This window comes from Diabrotica undecimpunctata, chromosome 3 (genome assembly GCF_040954645.1).
Source record: "Diabrotica undecimpunctata isolate CICGRU chromosome 3, icDiaUnde3, whole genome shotgun sequence".
Lineage (NCBI taxonomy): Eukaryota > Metazoa > Arthropoda > Insecta > Coleoptera > Chrysomelidae > Diabrotica > Diabrotica undecimpunctata.
The window spans coordinates 88,276,619-88,296,365 of NC_092805.1; the positions used below are offsets into that span (position 1 = coordinate 88,276,619).

At 31.4% G+C, this 19,747-nt stretch overlaps 1 protein-coding gene across 1 annotated transcript; it reads right to left on the minus strand.

Annotated features, from left to right (window-relative positions):
- Nucleotides 1–5,381: 5,381 nt before the first annotated feature.
- On the minus strand, nucleotides 5,382–16,559 carry LOC140437022 (uncharacterized). Its single transcript, XM_072526243.1, has 3 exons — nucleotides 16,400–16,559; nucleotides 9,749–10,525; nucleotides 5,382–7,735 (listed from the first exon to the last, which is right to left on the minus strand). The coding sequence occupies exons 2-3, from the start codon at nucleotides 10,518–10,520 to the stop codon at nucleotides 7,383–7,385; spliced, it is 1,125 nt and encodes a 374-aa protein (XP_072382344.1). The 5' UTR covers nucleotides 10,521–10,525; nucleotides 16,400–16,559; the 3' UTR covers nucleotides 5,382–7,382.
- Nucleotides 16,560–19,747: the final 3,188 nt, after the last annotated feature.

Consider the following 19,747-nt stretch of genomic DNA (forward strand, 5'->3'; position numbering starts at 1 on the left):
TCTCGACATTCTTAAAATCCTATATTATGTCAAAATTATTGATGCACTGAAAGAAGGGTTTGGGACAGACTGTATAATAAAGTTCCTGGCTATCAGGGAATTGGCATTTAGAGGTACTCATGAAAGAATTGGCGAAAAACGGAATGGAAACTACTTAGGTTTACTGGAACTATTGTCAGAATATGATCCATTTTTAAAAGATCATATCAATAAACGAGCAAATTTAGGTAAGGGCAAAACGTCATATCTATCAAAAGATACATGTAACGAATTATTGAATATTTTGTCCAATCGAGTCATTAATGAAATTGTTAGGCAAATTAAGGCAAACAAATACTATTCTATAAGTGTAGATTCAACACCTAACATAACACACCATGACCAACTTACAGTAATTTTGAGATATTGTAACAATAAAGGGAATCCCGTGAAAAGATTCGTGGGATTTTATAAAAATACTGGGCATAGCTCACAAGAACATGCGGAAACAGTTATAGGGATGTTAGAGCCTTTGAAATTAGAGATTAAGTACTCTAGAGATCAGTCTTACGACAATGCCAGTAATATGAGTGGCAAGTATTCTGGTTTGCAAGCACGTATTAAAGTTTACAATGATTTAGCTCTCTTTGTGCCGTGTGCTGCTCACTCTTTAAATTTGGTTGTCCAAAATGCAGCAGATTGTTGTTTGGAAGCAACATCTTTTTTTATGTTGGTACAAGCTATCTATAATTTTTTCTCCGTGTCTACACACAGTTACCTAAAAGAGTGAATACAACTCGTTGGTCTTCTCGTTTTGATGCCGCAAAAGGCGTTAAAAAGCAATTATGGTTTAATCTCTATCGGAAAAACTTGATTTGTTGGAAAACGGAATAATTTTATCGTTCTGGCTTGACGTTTTACAAAGGGTTAATGAGGTCAATAAAGCAGTACAAAAGGAAAATGTGGATTTAAGCACAACCACTCATATGTTATCATCTTTAGCAGATTACTTTGATTTCTTACGTGATCGTTTTAATCACTACGAGGCCTTAGGAATGTTGTTAACAGGAAACAAAATTATGCTGAGAAGAGGATTATCAAAAAAAAACTGCAATTAGGAGAAAAGAATTCGGAGACAAGTTTAAGCCAAAAAGAAAAAAATGCGAACACAATGTTATGTTTTTATAATAGACAATCTTAAGTCGGAGATTATTCGCCGATCTGAGAGTTATAAATATTGTTCAAGACCATTTGAATTTTTGTTTAAACTAAAAACTACGGAAGATAAAGATATTTTCAGATCGACAACCGAATTACAACAAAAATACAAGGAGGATTTGGATGAGTATTTTCCCCAAGAATGTGTTCATTTAAAGCATTTGTTAACGTCTCTTCCCCAATTAAAAATAGACACTCCTTTAGAATTGGTACAGGTTTTATACGATAACAAATTAATATCTTCATTTCCAAACGTTAATATTTGCCTGCGTATTTTTTTCTCCATAACGCCATATTCTTCCAATTATGACGATATCATCAGCGTATGCCATTATTTGTATACTACGGGTATATATCGTACCTTTTAAGTTTCTACCTACCTATAGTTCTTCGTCCTATTTTCATTGTTACATGATCCTAAATGTCTCGTTCTTCCCATCTGTTATTTTTTTGCAATATTGGTCGAACCAGTCGTTTCTCTCTTGGGTTCGGGATATTCCCAATGTGCTTACGCCTGTTAATTTCAAAGCTTCCTTGTAGTTGTTCCACATTCCTTTGTTTGACTAGTTGGACTGATTTTATAATGTAACTGAAACTGTTTCTCTATGTTTTCATTATTTAGCATAGGTAAATTGTATTGTATTTGTCTAGTTCTTCTTTCTTTTTTGGCGTTGGGAATTTTTTGTCGAAACTTGGCTACTACCATGAAGTGATTTGAGTCAATATTTGCGCCTCTGTAACTTATGACGTCCATTAGGTTTGTAAACTGCCTTCTGTCATTATAACATGGCCAACTTGGTTTGAGGTGTTTCCATTTGGTGATATCCAAGTTGCTTTATGGATATTCTTATGATTAATACATGTGCTTCGCATAATTTCTTTGGCAACTGCCATAGTAATAAATATTAACTCATTGCCATTAGTAACATCGTGAAGACCGTATCGACCAAAATAATCATGGTAGCATATCTCTTTTCCTATCTGAGCGTTCATGTCTCCAATGTTATGCCCAATTATCCTATGCTCATTCAAGGTCTTCGTATAATTGATCTTTAATTTCTTCGTATTTTTCCTCGGTTGGCACATGCACGTTAAAAAATGTTTCTTTTATACGAACGATACATGTTCGATCATTTACGGCTTTAAAACCAGTATCATGATTTATAGTTTATATATAATCTGTGTTACCAATATATTCCATTGTTTTCTTTTCTGCTACTTTTTCCCGCTTTCCATTTAGCTAAAATGTTCCCTCCATCCTCCTTTTTTCCCAGGGTTTTAAGGACCTATTCTATAAAATATTGATATTTCGTCAAAAATTGTTCTAACTTTTCTATTTCTCATTTTTTAAACTTTTATATTATCCATATTTTTGTTGTTACATATCTTTTCCACCACAACATTGATGGTTTACACAATGGTAAGAGATTTGAAATGCAAACCGTGTGTTCAATATTTTAACCTTTTTTCTTACCAACCGCACTGGATATTACCTTTAAATACATAAAATTGACGCAACCGATTTGAATGATGTAAAGGACGATTGTTGTGAAATTAAATATACGTAATAAACTAACAAACTCCCTTTTACCAAATAAATTTTTTTTTTATTTCCGATGTATCATAATCAATTAATATTTATACCGGTTACTGTCTGTTTTATGATTAATTTTATTTTTCTCGTTTCAGATCTAGCACAATTTTTGTTCTGATTAGCCTATGGTTGCTGCCTGTTTGAAATTTATTTATTACATTGACATATTCTATTGTAACAATCTTGTTGTTTAGAATGAAGTCAATTTCGTTCTGATTGGTGCTACCCAAGTTTGATTTTTTCATTTCTCTCACCGACTCCATACTTTCCGATTACTTGTTCCTTGCCGTTTCTCTTTTCCACTTGGCATTAAAATCACCAATTAAATACTTGCAAGTGGCATTTAATGCTTCAGCTCTGTTGCTGTAAATTACGATAAAATAATATTACGTTTTGCTCATATGTAAATTAATTTCTCCTTTAACTATGTGTAAATAAATTAAAAGAGAGACCTAGTTCACTTCTCACATTTGAACTAAACTGAGCGCTCTTTATGATGAACTATTATGCCCAACACTAGATTAAGGTGGGCACAAGAACATGTGCAATGAGACTTACAAGAATGGAGTTCTGTGTTATTCACAGATGAAGCTAGGTTTTGACTCTACCCTGGTCCAAGAAGAGAACCTTGTCGACAAGAGACTCTGGCATGTACAAGGTATTCGCCATCGAGTTAGAATCTATGAGCATATTAACGTATGTACAAAAACGGCGTAGGTAGGCGTGGCTAACTGTGATATCAATATGGCGGTGGGATCATGGCCGGACTCAATAATATTAAAATTACTATAAAACTATGACTAGTTATTCAGAAGATTTAATCATAATCTAAACAAGTGCAATACATTTTTAATAAACTATGATTTATTTATCCCGCGGTAAACACTAAAAACACGATATATTATACATAAAGATAAATTAATACAGTCAAATACTATTAATTTATTCTCTGAAGTACGGGCCATTACTTTGTTTACATATTGGTATACTAACCTGTAGAACGTAATTCCTGAAGATTTTTTATTAACATTGCTTCTGCCACTGCAACTACGTTGAGAACAAGAAACCATTATTATGCACTATCACAGTTTTTATAAAAGTATTATAAAACTAAAAATATTCGAAAAACAACATACGTAAATAAACATATACGATCTGTCAAAACAATATGGCCGAAGTGAGGTCGTTTTTAGTCACGTGATGCCCTCTCCATAGATTCTAACTCAACGGTATTCGCCCATCTATATGGACGAACTGTTCCCGTTTTTGTGGAAGGTGCTTAGGCATGTATAAGGTTCGTCCACCTACATGGACGAACTGTTCCAATTTTTGTGGACGGCACTTTGAATCAATCTCAATATATTGGTAGTACAGTAGACTCCCTCTATAACGAGAACTGAAATGACAGACTAATTACCTCGTTATATCAGACAATCATAATACTGCGCATACACATGAATCTGTAGTTTTCTAAACCATTAACTCCCTATAGTGAAGCCATTCGGAGCAATATAAGATGCTAATAAATATTGTTTGAATGGCTTTTTTGAAAAAAAGTTATTTACTTTTATTGTCAATGAAATATATTAAAACATAAAAGAGTTGTTTACTTTTATTATCAATGATATACGTTAAAACAAAAAAGCTGTATTATATTTTTTCCAACTAAATAAGTCGTATTTTCAAGGATAACATAAACTATTGCTTCTGCAATTTTAAGAACTCTGTTATTTTTAACTGCTTTAAATGGTCCAGTATCATTCTATCATATATTTTCTAAAGATGTGAAACAGTATTTATTCATTGTAAAGAAGTTTATTGCGGGCTGCAGTTAAGTTTATTGAGGGGCTGTTTGAAAAGGTATTTATTTATAGCCACGATCGGACTAAAAACGTAAAAAACACGTTTTTGGATCTTATTTTCTCTCGTTATAACCAAATTTGCCTCGCTATAGACGGTTATAGTCCAATAGAAATTTCACGGGACATCTAATGTATCTTGTTATAAGCGAAACCTCGTAATAACCTCGTTCGTTAGGGAGTATACTGTATATTATAACCTGTTGTTCTTTCATTTTCCACTGCTGCAGGTCCTGATTTGCGTTACGTGCAGTATAATTCAAGGCCACCAACAGTGAGCGATTGGTTTTATGAGGATATTACACTGGCCAGGTCAATCGCCAGATCTAATACCATGAATCATGAATGGGATATGCTTCAGACAGGTTGCTCCTGTCTAATGTTTATACTAGACAAGGTTTTTAACATGGACGTATAAACACGTTCAAGATCTTTTATGTATCTGCCACTCATCTATTTAAAACTATTCAGTTTTTCTTTTTCACTTGTGACTTGCACTTTGCATCTTCACTCGATCTCGTTTGTGGTCGACCGACCCCTCGATATGGTTTATAGTATTGACGGGAACTGTATTGTGCCCATTGTTTATAAATTTTTCTTTCTGTTTCGCAATAATATTCCCGGTATTTTTGTTTTTTTTTAATGTTGATTAAAAATCTAAAAAACGCCGTCCTTCCCACTATTCATATTATTCTTCAGTAGTAATTGTGTAAAATAAAACTCAAAAGGCATATATAGAAAGAATGTTTATTTTTTAGAAATTTCATTAAACCTAAATACAAATTACTAAGAAAACTATTGATTCATTCAAAACTTACAAATTAGGTATGTGCACACATAAAACTTCAACTATACAATTAATCATGTCAGTTGAGCTTTTTTTAGCAAAAATTTGGTATATATAAACCAAATTTTTTGTAAGTAAAAAATGTAAGGACACAACATAATGACTCCAAATAATTTAAACGACTGTTTTTTATTTAAAAAAATTTCTAATTTTATCAACTGTTGATTCCAATCAGTTATTTTATTTTGAATTTAGAATAATCACACAAATAATTTTTTATTTACCTAGTTAATTTTGTAATTGTACAGGCGGTATGATATAATCTCCGTTGCAAGTTTAAGATCACTTGGTAATACTAATATACCTAATAGTTTTTTTTTTGCCCGAGCTGAGCTGATAAATCCGTCAGTTAAGATAGGGTTTCTTAGAAAAGCGGCGATGTTATTAAATGTACTTGTATGTTGTGATTCGAGGAACTGCGCTTAGATTCACAATGATCTAGACATAGCATCATTGCTTTTACTAATGAAGATTTCGTCAGTCACCATGTAAAATGGTAATTATGAAAAATTGAGACAAACTTTCGACTAACGATTGACGACAGGAGAGGTCCCGAAAGATGAAGAATCCTAACTTGTGAAAGTAGCTTGGAACAACGCCAACCAAATTATTTCAGTGGAAGTCCGTATTGCACGGGTCACCTTAAGTCCGTATTACATGAGATGCATTAAAAGTTTAAAACCATAGACACAGAAACAATTTGCCTAAAGGAAAAGCTAACTTTTTAAGGGGCTTAAAACACTACAAAACAATGCTTTGTAAGTGAAGTTTTGAAAATAATTTGTCAACGGTTTATTCAAGAACTGCAGCGAACATTTGATGAAACATTATACACAAAGAATGTCTGCTTTATATAATTATAGACCATCTCGTTAAGATAAGATAGTGGCTTCGATATTTTGATTCCATTAAGTGCAACTTCACGGACAGCAAGCAGAAAAATAGATGGAAATACATTAAAAAAGCGTTAATAATTTCATTTTCAATAGCCATATCTACTTTATGTCCATTTGATAATTAAACGAAATTGTCACGGTGTCAAACTGTTTCCGACGCCGTCACAACACACCATTTGATTCACACACTGAAATGAGTAATACCGCTATCTACAAAACCATTTCCATTACTTTCTGTAGATGCTTTTGAGCCGTCATCTACCGGCACTTTACTGGTGCTTCCTAGCGGCATCGGTTCTCTAGATAAGTTTACAGTCCAGAAAAAAGTAACATTATCAATTCAAAATAAATAAGATTAATATTCAATTAGGAATAGAATAAATAGTATTATACTTTAGTTGGAGAAAATTTCTGAATACTACCAAATAGTCATGAACACCACATAACATATACATAGAACTGATTCATACCAAGTCAGAAACAAACTATCATTTACATTTAAACTTTTGTTCATTCCGTACAAATATTGAAAAAAAAGCGTTTGGGACCTAGCGAGTCGTAGATCGTCTAGTTTCTGATAACCGAAATTAAATACGTGCAAATTGGACATGTACTCAAACCGGCATACATCACTAACTATTATGTGATCAACGTAGTAAACACACCCAGATTAAAAAATATATTACCAAATATAACTTGGTAAAAAATATGGTTTTTCCATTGTAACACTGAATCTCTTTAACATTAATACTTACATGCAAATCCCACGATGGACAAATTTAGCCGCAAAATCGTGTGCTTCAAAAACTACATTGTACCAAAAATGAATTGTTTAATTAACTTTGTTAAAACGATCTGCCAAATGTTGTACATATTTCTTGTACTGTCGCCATAATACAAAAAACAATAATTCCAGTAATTATAAGAACACTAATTAATGATTAAAAAAAAAACATTTTCACCTTGGCTCATCGGAGGTCAATTGAAAATTAATTTTTCGCAATTTTTGCTTGATTATCGGCATTGCCGTTTTCTTCAGCAGCTCTCTTTAAGCTCGTGTCAGGTTTGACTTTCTTATCATCAGCTGGTAACTCCACTTTCTTGGACAATTCCTCCAAGGTGAAGTTACGGGTTTTCTGGATGAGTTCTTCACAAGACGGGCATTTCTCATAGGTCGGTTTACACACATTGCAGACTGTGTGCCCTGCCAGACACTGATAGATAGGTGGAGACATGTACTCCTTGCAACACGGACATTCCAGCAGTTGCAAAAAGATTTTCTTAGCTTTTCTGATTATGGCATCCTTAACCTCAATCTTCGAGTCATCCTTGGGTTTCTCACCTGAAGAAAAAAGTTTAATACTTAAAAAATTAAAATTCTTAAAAGTGAACAAAGAGGGCCTCTTGTTCCTCTTTTAGTAAATAAAGAATAGGAACTAACACAAAGCAATTAATTTTCTTCTATGACTTGTGCTTTTTCATGTTTGGAATAAATTTATGTATTCCTTACATCTTCGTGTTATTTTTTCCCAATTTTGATTCTATTCACCTGATTCTCTCGTATTTATTTGTGCTTTTCCTGTTATGTATAATTGCATTTGTAAATTGTTTTCGTATGTATCTTGTTGCTGTTCTAGCTTCTTTCTGATCATTTGTTACAATATTTCTTCTTTAAATTCTTTTAAATTCGATTGTTTCATTTATCTTATTATTTTTAAAAAAATCCATATTTCTTTGACTGACTGTCCAATTAGGTTTACTGTTAGCCTCTCAGCTTCTGATCGCTTCTAAATAGTGTCTCCATATGAATTCAATTATTATGTAGTTGTAGTCATATTTTCCTCCTATGGATTTCCCTATTTCCATACATATATCTGAGTTTATATTTAAAAATATTTCCATCTCTTGAAGCCATACTGTTCGCAAAATTTGATTAATTGATTTTTGTTATCATTTCCATGTCCCATTCTCTGCTGCCCATCATTAGTTCATGTTCAGTACTGTTATGACCTAATTTATGGTTTTAAGTTTCTGATTCTGAGGACTCAATCTTTCTGAGTAAGTAAAGTTTGCCGTTTCGATGGCACTCGATTTTTGCTTTAGGTGAGTTTGCCTAGTTTAAGTCCAGATTGAAACACTGTTTTTTTACTTCAAATTTCAAATGCTGTCGGGTTCTTTAATAGCCCATCATAGAGCTTTATTATTTTTTTTAACATTGTTTCTGTATTTATTATTTATATTATTGTATGTCACTTGTAATACTTCAAAGAATTCTTCTATATGATCTTGGCTGCTTTCACTTGTATGAGCATAAATGTTCAACAAAATTATATTACAATGTCTCACCCAAATATTCTTTCCAATACTGCTCATATTAAAGTACTTTTTCCTTCTTGGGGTAATATTGTGACTCATTTTCTTATTCATTTGTTTTAACAGTGTATATTATGAATTGTTGGTATCCTACTTCAATTGATCTATTGTCATTCCAGCGTGTTCCGCCAACACAATAATTGTCAAATTCTATGTACTATCTCTTGGTTTCCTTGTTCTAATTTGTCAATTTCAGGCTGCATTATTACATTGTACATTACAATGGATATGGCATTTCTCGTGTCAGTTTCAGTATTAACTCCCATTCTCCTTCTACTTCTACATTTGCGTTTCAATCCAGTTAATTTGCCATGTTCGTCGTTTGTGAACTGAAAAAAATTTCTAACTGGTTTGTGCTCATGTTCTATTTTCCCATTATTAATAATTTGTCCATTTGTAATGTTTATGTAAAATAAATGAACATTTATTTTTGTATAAAAAAACTTACCAGGAAGGAAGTGTAAAACTCTTTATGTAATTTACTTGAACTCAATGATAATTATGGATTTTTGTATGAATTATGGAAACTTTTTTTATGTGGTTTTTTGCAAAGTATCACTGATGATGGCCTGATCAGACCAAAAACGTTTTGAAAACAATTTTGTAATCCTTTTAGATATTTTCATTATTAATTTAATATACCAATTACACAAGAAGTTTACACTTTCTTTGTAAATTTTTTTAAACTATGGTATGCAGCCAACCACTGGGAATTTTCCCTCTACAAGTTTATTTTCATACTTTTATCCTAATTTTTTTCTTCATTGGCTACTTACCTTATTTTTATATATCTATGATTCTACTTTTTCTGTCATTATTTATGTATTTTTGTGGTTTTTTATGTGCCTCATGTTTTTTTCTCATGTTTATTTCATGCAAAAATACTAACACTTTTACAATTAAGTAATTACAAATATATAAAAATTAAAAAATATTACAAGCTTGAAAGGTGGAAGTAACAAAAAAAGTACACTGGTCTTACCTTCCTCATAAACATTGATTGTATAGGACAAGTTTCCAGTTCCAATCATTCTCTTGATGCAGTCTCGGTTGATTCGTGTAGTCATCCGCTTTAGAATATCCCTGCGATTTTCTCTATACATGTGAGATTTAGACTTGCATGTGCCACCTATACATTTAATACAGTGTTCACGGTCATTAAAAGCGATAACATTTTGGCCAGCTATATTGATGGTATAGTTGCTCTTCTCATTTCTAAGTTTTACTTCATACTGACCATTGTCTGAGGGATCAAGAGCACATACACTCAATCCAAAATTAACATCATCAAAATCGAAGATAGCTAAATATGTCTTTCCATTTTTTTCCAATACATCTATATTAGAATTGATGTAGATGTTCTTAATCAAAAATGAATTGACATGGTGAGCGTCAGCATGCTTTTCTTTAAAATGAGCTCCAAATTTAGATACCTTAACAACTTCATTACATTTTTCTTTCGGACAGGCTACACTTTTTTGGTCACAAACTTTTTCATGATCCCTGACATCAGTAAAGGGAATCTTCTTTCCACATCCGCTGTAGTTACAGGAAAAGGTCATAAGTTTAGCGAGATGCTCATAAATAAGGGCTCTCGTGTTAATAATGGTTTTGACAGTACTACAACGTCCACACTTGTATTGATTTCCATCTTCAGAAATTAATGTGATTGGCAGAACTGACAAATAGCTCTCACATAATGAGCACTTAAGCAATGAAAGAACATTATCAGGAACTGCGCATAAAGGTTCCATGGTCTCTATAAAAAAAGAAATATATTGTAAATATTGCGCATTTGATCAGACAATAAACCAGATGTGTTTTTACATAATTTTCCAAAGAGCTGCAGTAATATGGCACTATAGTAAAATTCACAAGAAAACTTCAGCATTGGCTCTTAAGAACAACTTAAATCAAGTATTGAACTTTGCGAATGTAAAAGTGTATTGATCTTAAAGGCGAATACTTTGAAAAACCAGCTACTTTTTTCCAAAAATATGTTTTCCTTCTATTACTTGTGCAAAATATTTATTGTACTACTCATACTCTCTACCCACTATTGAGAGAGATACAGTTCATTTATTTAAAAGAGGAAAGAAACCAGTAGTGGAGCATCCTCATTATAAATTGCGAAGAAGAGTTTTTAAGAAAATTAAGAAATATTTATAGGAAGGGTACAATATTTTTTTCTTAAATGAAAGTTAGGTAAATATCGGACATACAGTAAGTTAGGTAGGTATATAAAAGATCCAAAACAATCTAATATATAAATTAAGTGCCTCATGTTGATAATGCACTTTTGTTTCATTGATGATGTGCTGGCCAAATTGTGCAGGACATGATGCTGATAGAAAAGTCATCTAGGAATCAAATATCTGAAAATCTTTTCAAGCCATAATAATGAAAAGGTCTTCTTAAATGTAATAGATATTACTGAAATAATGGTATCTCCCAAGATAAAATGTTCCGGAAGCAAACAGCCTCAATTCAGATTTCCGGGTGAAGACTATTTCAGTGGACTATTACAATGTTAGAAAAATCTGGATATCGTCTTGGAAGTCTTATAGATACGAGCACAGAGTTGTTACATTAGCTTAAAAAAAGGAGAGCATGAATTTCTTGCATTCCAAATATAAAATATTTCTTACATTTAAGAAGTTGACAGGACAAAGGGTGAAAGAACTATGTAAAAGACACAAATTCTGGTTTGTACAGAAAAGTAACACTAGGAATGAAGTTGGAATAATTGCTGATAGAGAAATGAAAAGGAACGTAATAGAAGTTGTAAGAACAAGTGATAGAATAATGTCAGTGAAATTTGTACTCGATAAAAAAGTGTTAAAAATTGTGTGTGTGTAGGCAGGGGCGCGCGCGCGGGCCTAAGTCGGTCTGGGTGAAAATGAAAGAAAATCAGAGGAGATGGCGATTTAAGATGATTTTAATGCATATGTGGAACAATTCAACTAATGGAAGGGGGCGAATGGTTAGATGTGTGAAAAAAGATTCTGATCAAACTGAAAGAAAAATTTTATATAACATAAGATGAGCTCTGATGATTGGAACTGAATATTGGATAATTAAAAAGAAACAATGAATGCATGTGGTGGAAATGACAATGCTTAGATGGATGACTGGAGTGATAAAAAATAATAAAATTAAAAATGGGTATATTAGATGATTAGGACATGTTCAATGTCGAGATGCTAACCATCAAATACAGAGAATTGCTGAGTTGTAAGTTCTTGAAAATAGTATGAAGGGAAAACCAAAGGAGATCTGGTAGGAGAAGCTTAGGCAGGGCATGTCTGTGAAGAGGACTGATATTTTATATATTCTCTTGATATGATAAAGAGAATGATGATGACAATATCCAAAAGTCAAACAATTTTACCCTTCATTGTCTCTTTACAATCTTCCGCTATTATACTTAAGAATTATAAATAATTCCCTAAATTCTCGTTCTGTCTTTTTTTCAATAATTATCAGAAAAAGATGTCCTGCAAAAAGCCATATATTTGGACCATTGTAATTTTATTATTATGCATTAATTAATTAATACAGACACTAATTTTAAATGTCTAATGAAGTTACACCACACTACTTCAAATTATTTTCCTGGCTGCAAATACTAATGGTAGGGGTGCTGAGAATCTTACCAAATTTGTATCCACTAAAGACATATTTCACATGAGCTAAAAGTATCACTATATAAATAAAAAAGAAATGTTTTACAACCAAGTGCATCTACTTGATTAAGATATGAAGAATTGGCCAAATATATCATCTGCAAGTGTAGATCAATTGAACACCAATGTCAGAAGTTCCCGGAACAGGTCTTTTTAGAACCTGACCATTTAACACATATCTCTTATATACTTACTGATATGTTTTCTTAGAACCTAAATCTTTTACATTTAATATAGATGGCATGTAAGCTATACACATCTTTCAGGTTACAGTGTAGAAACATTCTGAGACTAAAAGATCTCTTGAAAACTACAATCCATTCCATGTACACTAAACCATTTGGCTGCAGTAAGACCAATATATAATAAATTGCTTTCCAGAAAAAAAATTTACAACAAATTTATTTGTTAAGTGCAGGGTAAAATAAATCAGACAAATCCCATATTGTTTGTAAGGTTAAATGCTCAGAACAAGTAGGTCTCTGCCTTAATTCAATCTTCTCAAATAACATCTTATCAGCAATGAATAATAGTCAGCAATTGTTTATATCATTTTTTATACCTTCACTTGATTATTAAATTATAATTTGACCAAGCCTATCCTGTGTAAAACAAAAATTATACAATTATATGTAGAAGAAAGAAACTTAGACCACATTTATCTAACTTAAAATTTAACTTAGACCAAGTACAAGAAAAAACATACAGGAAACCTCATCTCAACTCTATTAACTGCTAACATAAATGATAGAAATGCCAAATGGGAGGATTTTAAAAGAGCAAGAAATGTGGTAGTTAATATTTTAAAAGCAAAAAAAGAACAATATTATTTTGATAAAATCGATAGGTATAAAAATAACTCTAGACTTATGTGGAAAACGCTAAAAACACTAATTAACAATAATTGTCAAAAATTCACTAATCACATTGAATTTAAGGTTCAGAATCAGTTATACATTCTGAGTGACAAAGTTGAAATGGTGTGTCATTTTGGTGAGCATTTCGTCTCTAGTATTCAGCAAATTGTTGAAACTATCAACTCTGAAGAATTATGGAGTTATGATAATCAGAATTTGTATCCCAGTATTCATGAATTTTGGTTACCATCACTGAGTGACTTGGAAGTCATGGTTAAGACGTTAGATAATAGGAGTAACATTAATGAAATACTAAACTCCAACATATTATAAGAGTTTTTTGTAACTTGGCGTAACATTATCTTCAATTTTATAAATACTTCTCTTAGATCATCAAATTTTATAAATACTTCTCTTAGATCATTCTCAAATCTTAATGAATATTCAGTAAGGTTTTCGTAAAAAGTATTCATGGGAAACTGAACTGCAACTTTCACTTTGTAAATTCAGGTCTGAATTGGACAATGATAATTATTTAGTAGTATTATTCCTTGATTTAAAAAGAGCTTTTGAAACTATTGATCGTAATATACTAAATTAGAAGCTATGGTATTGGAGGAAATTTTCTTGAATGGTATAAAAATTACTTATTGGATAGAAAGCAACAAGTGAGGATTAATGATATTACTTCTTCTGCAATTAGTGTTAATATTGGGGTACCTCAAGGTAGTGTCTTAGGACCCCTTTTGTTCATATTGTATTTAAATGATATAAACTTGTTTGTTAAATGTGATTTCTTTAATTTGTATGCAGATGACACCCTACTTGCATGTTTTGATTCAAACTTAAAAATGCTGTATCTAAAATGAATTCAGCATTGCAGTCTGTTAATAAATATTTAAAGATCAACAAACTAAAGTTAAATGTGTTAAAGACGAAGGCTATGATAATAACTAAATACAAATACTCAAATATTGATATAAATACTATTAATCTTCAAATTGACAAAATAGAAATCATCAAAATTAAATACCTTGGTTTTCAATTGGATAATTTATTGTCTTTTAATGACCATTTTAATTACATATTAAAAAGATTTCTAAAAAATTATACTTTTTTTCAATATCTAAAAATTTGTCAACTTCAAATAAAATTACAGTTTTTAATGCAATTATTCAACCTCACTTCGATTTTTGCTCGTCAGTTATTTTTCTCTTCAATTTAAATCAATCGACCCAGTTGCAGAAATTACAAAATCGTGGAATGAGAATCATTCTTGGTAGAAGCAGATATACACCTATAGCAACAATGCTTAGCATGCTGCAATGGGTTTTAGTTCAAAAAAGGGTCTTTTACCTTACAATGGTGTTCATTTATAAAATTTTAAATAATTTGGCCCCTGCTTACTTTTGTGAGTTTATTACACGGAATTGTGATATTCACAGTTACCCTACTCGAGGTAAGTGCAATTGACACATTGTGAAAACAAAAAGGACAGCTTTAAGGAACTCTTTGTTGTTTAACGGTTTTGATCTTTTTAATAAGCTTCCTCAAACAGTAAAAAGTTGTTCATTTGTACAAATGTTTAAAGGCAAATTAATGGATCATATTAAAAGCACCAATAGTTAGGTAGTTGTTTTGTAGTCATGTTTTATGTTATATATTATTGTTTTATATTTTTAATAAGTGTAGGTACTATATTTTAAGTGTAATTGTTATTTTTATCCTATTATGTATTCATGTTATAAATTGGTTACTTTTGTATGTATTACGCTATTTTTGAATAAATAAACTTCTTCTTCAACTGTTAATATTTTGTGTGTCAATTTATACCAAGATCATAAAACCATAATAGGTTTTTAATATTTTATGTACCAATGGCATACATGTGATCCACATGGTGCCTTCACCAATATGCAGAAAGAATGCATATATGTGACTGATTATAAATATTTTTATCAATAAATAAGTTTCAGTTCCGAGTATAATCTCATGATCAGACATTCGCACACAATGTGTCAACAAATACTGAAATATATATACTATATTAACATATAGATTGATTAAGTGTCTACAAGATTCCTTTATGTATAATTATTTCTTCCTCATGACATTTTTAGAAAAATATAAGTTATGTTTGCCTTATTTAATTGGTAAATTTTACTATTGTATTCTATATTCATTGTTTCATGAAACATGTTTATTTTTTTATAACCAAATTAAATTTTACAGGCTTTGATTGACAATAACATATTTCCTATGAATATTTGATTCAGATCATGATTATATTAAAAAAAATAAAAGTTTTTTTATATGTGAATTTTTTGTTGTTATGAATTTAAAGAAGGTAATCAAATTATATTAGTCAGTCAGATAGCTACATGGGACAGGCAGCTGACTGGCATTTGCTTCATTGTTGAAGGATTTAGAGGATGATGGTTCAGACCTAAGACCTGACCATAAAAACAAAAAAGCTAATATAGTAGTTTAAAATTATAAGTGAATCTGCTAGAGTCTGCTTAACTTTGGAGGAGCAGTATGGTCTGAGATGAAGGCGTGAGGCTTAACCATATCTACTGGATAGGCATGTAAACACAAAAAATAAAACAGTTATAATTCATTATAGTAGATTTAACCTTTCACACCCCAAAATTGCACCTGTGGTAGTTTTAAGAAGTTGTTCAAATATAAATAATTATTGGAAATGGTAACAGTAACAAATATATTTAAATAGAATCAGATTCCTTATAGACATATAATTAAAAAATTTGATACAGAGGATTTTTTTTATAAAATACATGTTTTTTGAACATAACCTATGTAAATGTAAGATAAAATGAACGAAATTGCGACAAATCGAATTTTCATATAAATATGAAGTGCAAATTCATAGAGACTTAAACTACAAATAGCGCTTAATAAACTTTATTAGTAGATAACAATATTGGTTCAACCGGTTAAACAAAGCGGCATTATACTACTGGGCGACCCTCCTTAACTCATAACCTATCTACGAATACTGTACATAGTATTGAAAATTTAGGTATTTTATCTTTAAAATATAAAACTATGGAATAACAATATACTTACACCGAAAAGTTTTAATACACAGTAAAAATCGATAATTAAAACGGCTTACAACGCTTCACCTTTTTTCCGGTTTCCTTCCGAATCGCCAATCCACGAAATGACAGTTTACTAGCCTGAAGTTAGCTTAGCCGTAGCGTCCCGATTACAAAACACAAATTAGCGTTAGAATATGTGTTCCGTGCTTCGAATACAAACAATGACGTATTATATACGTCAAACGTCATTGAATACAAATCTCAACTTGACGTCTGCATAAAATCGGTTAATATGTTATGTTTGGCACAAATCGCGCAATTCAGTGATAATTTGATTATAAAAAAAGAATTACCTATTTATTTCTTAATCCCTTTTAAAAAGTATCGGTTATAATTATTAATGTACGAAAGGTAGGTACAGTCTGTCCCAAACCCTTCCTTCAGTGCGTCACTAATTTTGACATAATATAGGATTTTAAGAATGTCGAGAATTATTGCATGTCATTTTAGTTAAATTTGACAGTTGTAGGATCGTAATCCCTCTTTTTCTAATTGAAAATAATTTAATAATTTTAATATTAGTCTTTGTTCTTTCTCGATATATCTCGGCATATTTAAAATATTTTTATGACAATAAATACAAAATTAAATTTTCACTGTAAAATGTCTGATAATACTAATTGATACTAACCTGGAATGACAATTATTTTATCAGTTGACGTTGTGAAAGTACTGTCAAGATCGAGACCGAGACCTTCTGCGTCAAATTATATTTATGCGCATCATTTATTGGATGTTTAGCGTATTCTAAACTCCAACCAATTATACATCCGTAAGTAGAATTAGCTTTACGATAAATAATTTTCTAAGTTCTATGTATAATAATCACAGACTCACGTTTTTTTCTGTCACTTCTAGCTTAATGTGTTAAGAGAGAATTCGATCAACTATGACGCACTGAAAGAAGGGTTTGGGACGAACTATATACTTGGTTTTCCCTCCCAATTGTCTATAATCCAGCCAAGAAATAATGAAATGAGTCATACGCGTGATCTGTTTGGACAGATTTGTACGAAGTTATGAGGTCCGAATCGTTTTATAATGCCCCTTTGTCCGCTTCTTGTCGATCGACGATGATAAATATAATAAAAAGTTGAAGTTGTCTAGAAAAAATGTTGATTTTATTGACAGCTACTACAAATTACACTATATGATGATGTTTAGGTAACTCTCTATAATAGACTGTGTTCACATGAGCTCAAATCCCCAATTCATAATCTCACAAATAATTCATACCTCAGCACAGAGGTTATTGCTTCTATCATACTAACCAAGGCCCTGATTCTATTTCATTTCGATGTCGAAATTTAAAAGCGACTACGCCATGACAGTCGCAACCGCTAGCGATTCTCATTCATTTCGATTGTAGTTAAAACTGGGGATATTTACTTTATCATTTTGACACTGCTGAAAATTTGGGTTGGCTCTGTTGTTTATTGGCTGCACTACGCTTGTTGAATGTTTGTTTTGTTTACGTTACGTGAACGTCTTTTTTTTCTTGTTTGAGTTGTTAAATCATAAATATTGGCCATTCTCAATTATATTTTGAATTGAAAGAAAAGATGGCAAGAAAAAAAAGGCGATGTGGGAGATCCTTAAGTTATAACCACTAAGATTTGACTTAGTGGTTATATTCTAATATATTTTTAAATTTACTGCAGCTTAGTAATACTAACCCTAAACATTTTGGGTATCCTAGAGGCATAAACACCTTCTTCCAAATATGGTTCTAATACCCTTATTAAATAATTTGCAGCTTGTTTATTAAGCCGGAATTGCTGCCTAAATTGAGCATCACTTAGTGAAAAAGAATTTTGAGTATCCCGTAACATTCTTCTTATCCTCCGTTATGAACGTCGGATATCTAACCTCTCTAATTCCTCCAAAACTAGCAAATGTCCGTAAAACACAGCCATATTGATACTTTTTGCCTCAGTTTTCCTTGCAAGGATCAAAACACCGCCTACTTAAACTGAACCTAAGTTCACTTCTCCCAGTCCAGTCAGTCATGTCAGATTAATTTCGACTCGAAATGAAATTTCAACCACTTTCTTGTGGTTGAAATTAATTTCGATAAGTCGAAAACTAGTGACGTCGTTTGGTTAGTTCAGCTGAAATCCACAAGGTTCGCAAAGTCGCATTTCGACGTCGCCATATTAATTTCGACATGTTTTGAGTCGAAATCTCAATTAGAATCAGGACCCAACTTTGAACTATTAGCTTACATTACAATTTAATTTAGGCCATTATTGCAATACTTAGGAAGTTTAATTAGAAAAAAATATATTATTCGACAATTCATTAACAGGTGAATGGACTTTAATTATTAAAATATTACTCGATATCATTTTCACAATGTTTGAATTATACACGGTGAAACCATAAAATGTTAAGAAGTTAAGAATAATGTGAGATTACAAATTAAGGGATTAATTTGTGATTGGACATCTTAAAACTGGATTTATAGTTTGACGGACTGTAAACGTAGACGCACTGGCAACAGATCAACATAGAATTTTGTGTACTCTTATTTATAAATAAACGTAAACGCATGACGGAACGTAAGTGAAACGGACTGGAACGGAAGAGTTGACCAACTTTCATCTTTTAAGTCCGTGTCAGACGGTCAAATATTTGATCAAACTAGTTTGAGCAAACTGACGTAATGACGTCATAATTACAGTTTGTTCAAATTTTAAAAATCTACCTGTCACACGATCATTCAAATTTGATCAAATTGACGTATGTTAATGAAATTAATCGTCTTTTTTTGCATATTTATTAGTTGCATGTGCTTTAATTACGATTTAAATTTTTTTATCCACAATAAAAATAAAAAGACTGAAAGGATTTTTTTTATAGTAATGTGGATGCTCGACATTATATAAACAGCTTCTTTTTCGATATAAATCAATTATGAAGAAACTTATTAGAGCCTCCAAGATATGTTAAAATTTTATTTTTATTTTATAACAAAATAGGAAGTTATGTCTAACTGCTAATTTTCATTTATCTTAAATATTTTTCGACCAATCAAAATTAAAGTTTGGCCAAACTGACCTTGAAAAATAGAAGATCCTGTATTTTTAGAGGATTTGATCAAACTCAGGATGTGACGTCATGTGCTGTCAATTTTTTAGTTTGGTCAAACTAGTTTGATCAAATATTTGACCATATTGTTCAATCACAAATTAATACCTTAATTTGTAATCTCACATTATTCTTAACTTCTTAACATTTTATAGTTTCACCGTGTATAATGAAAGTGATATCGAGTAATATTTTAATAATTAAAGTCCATTTACAATATTTT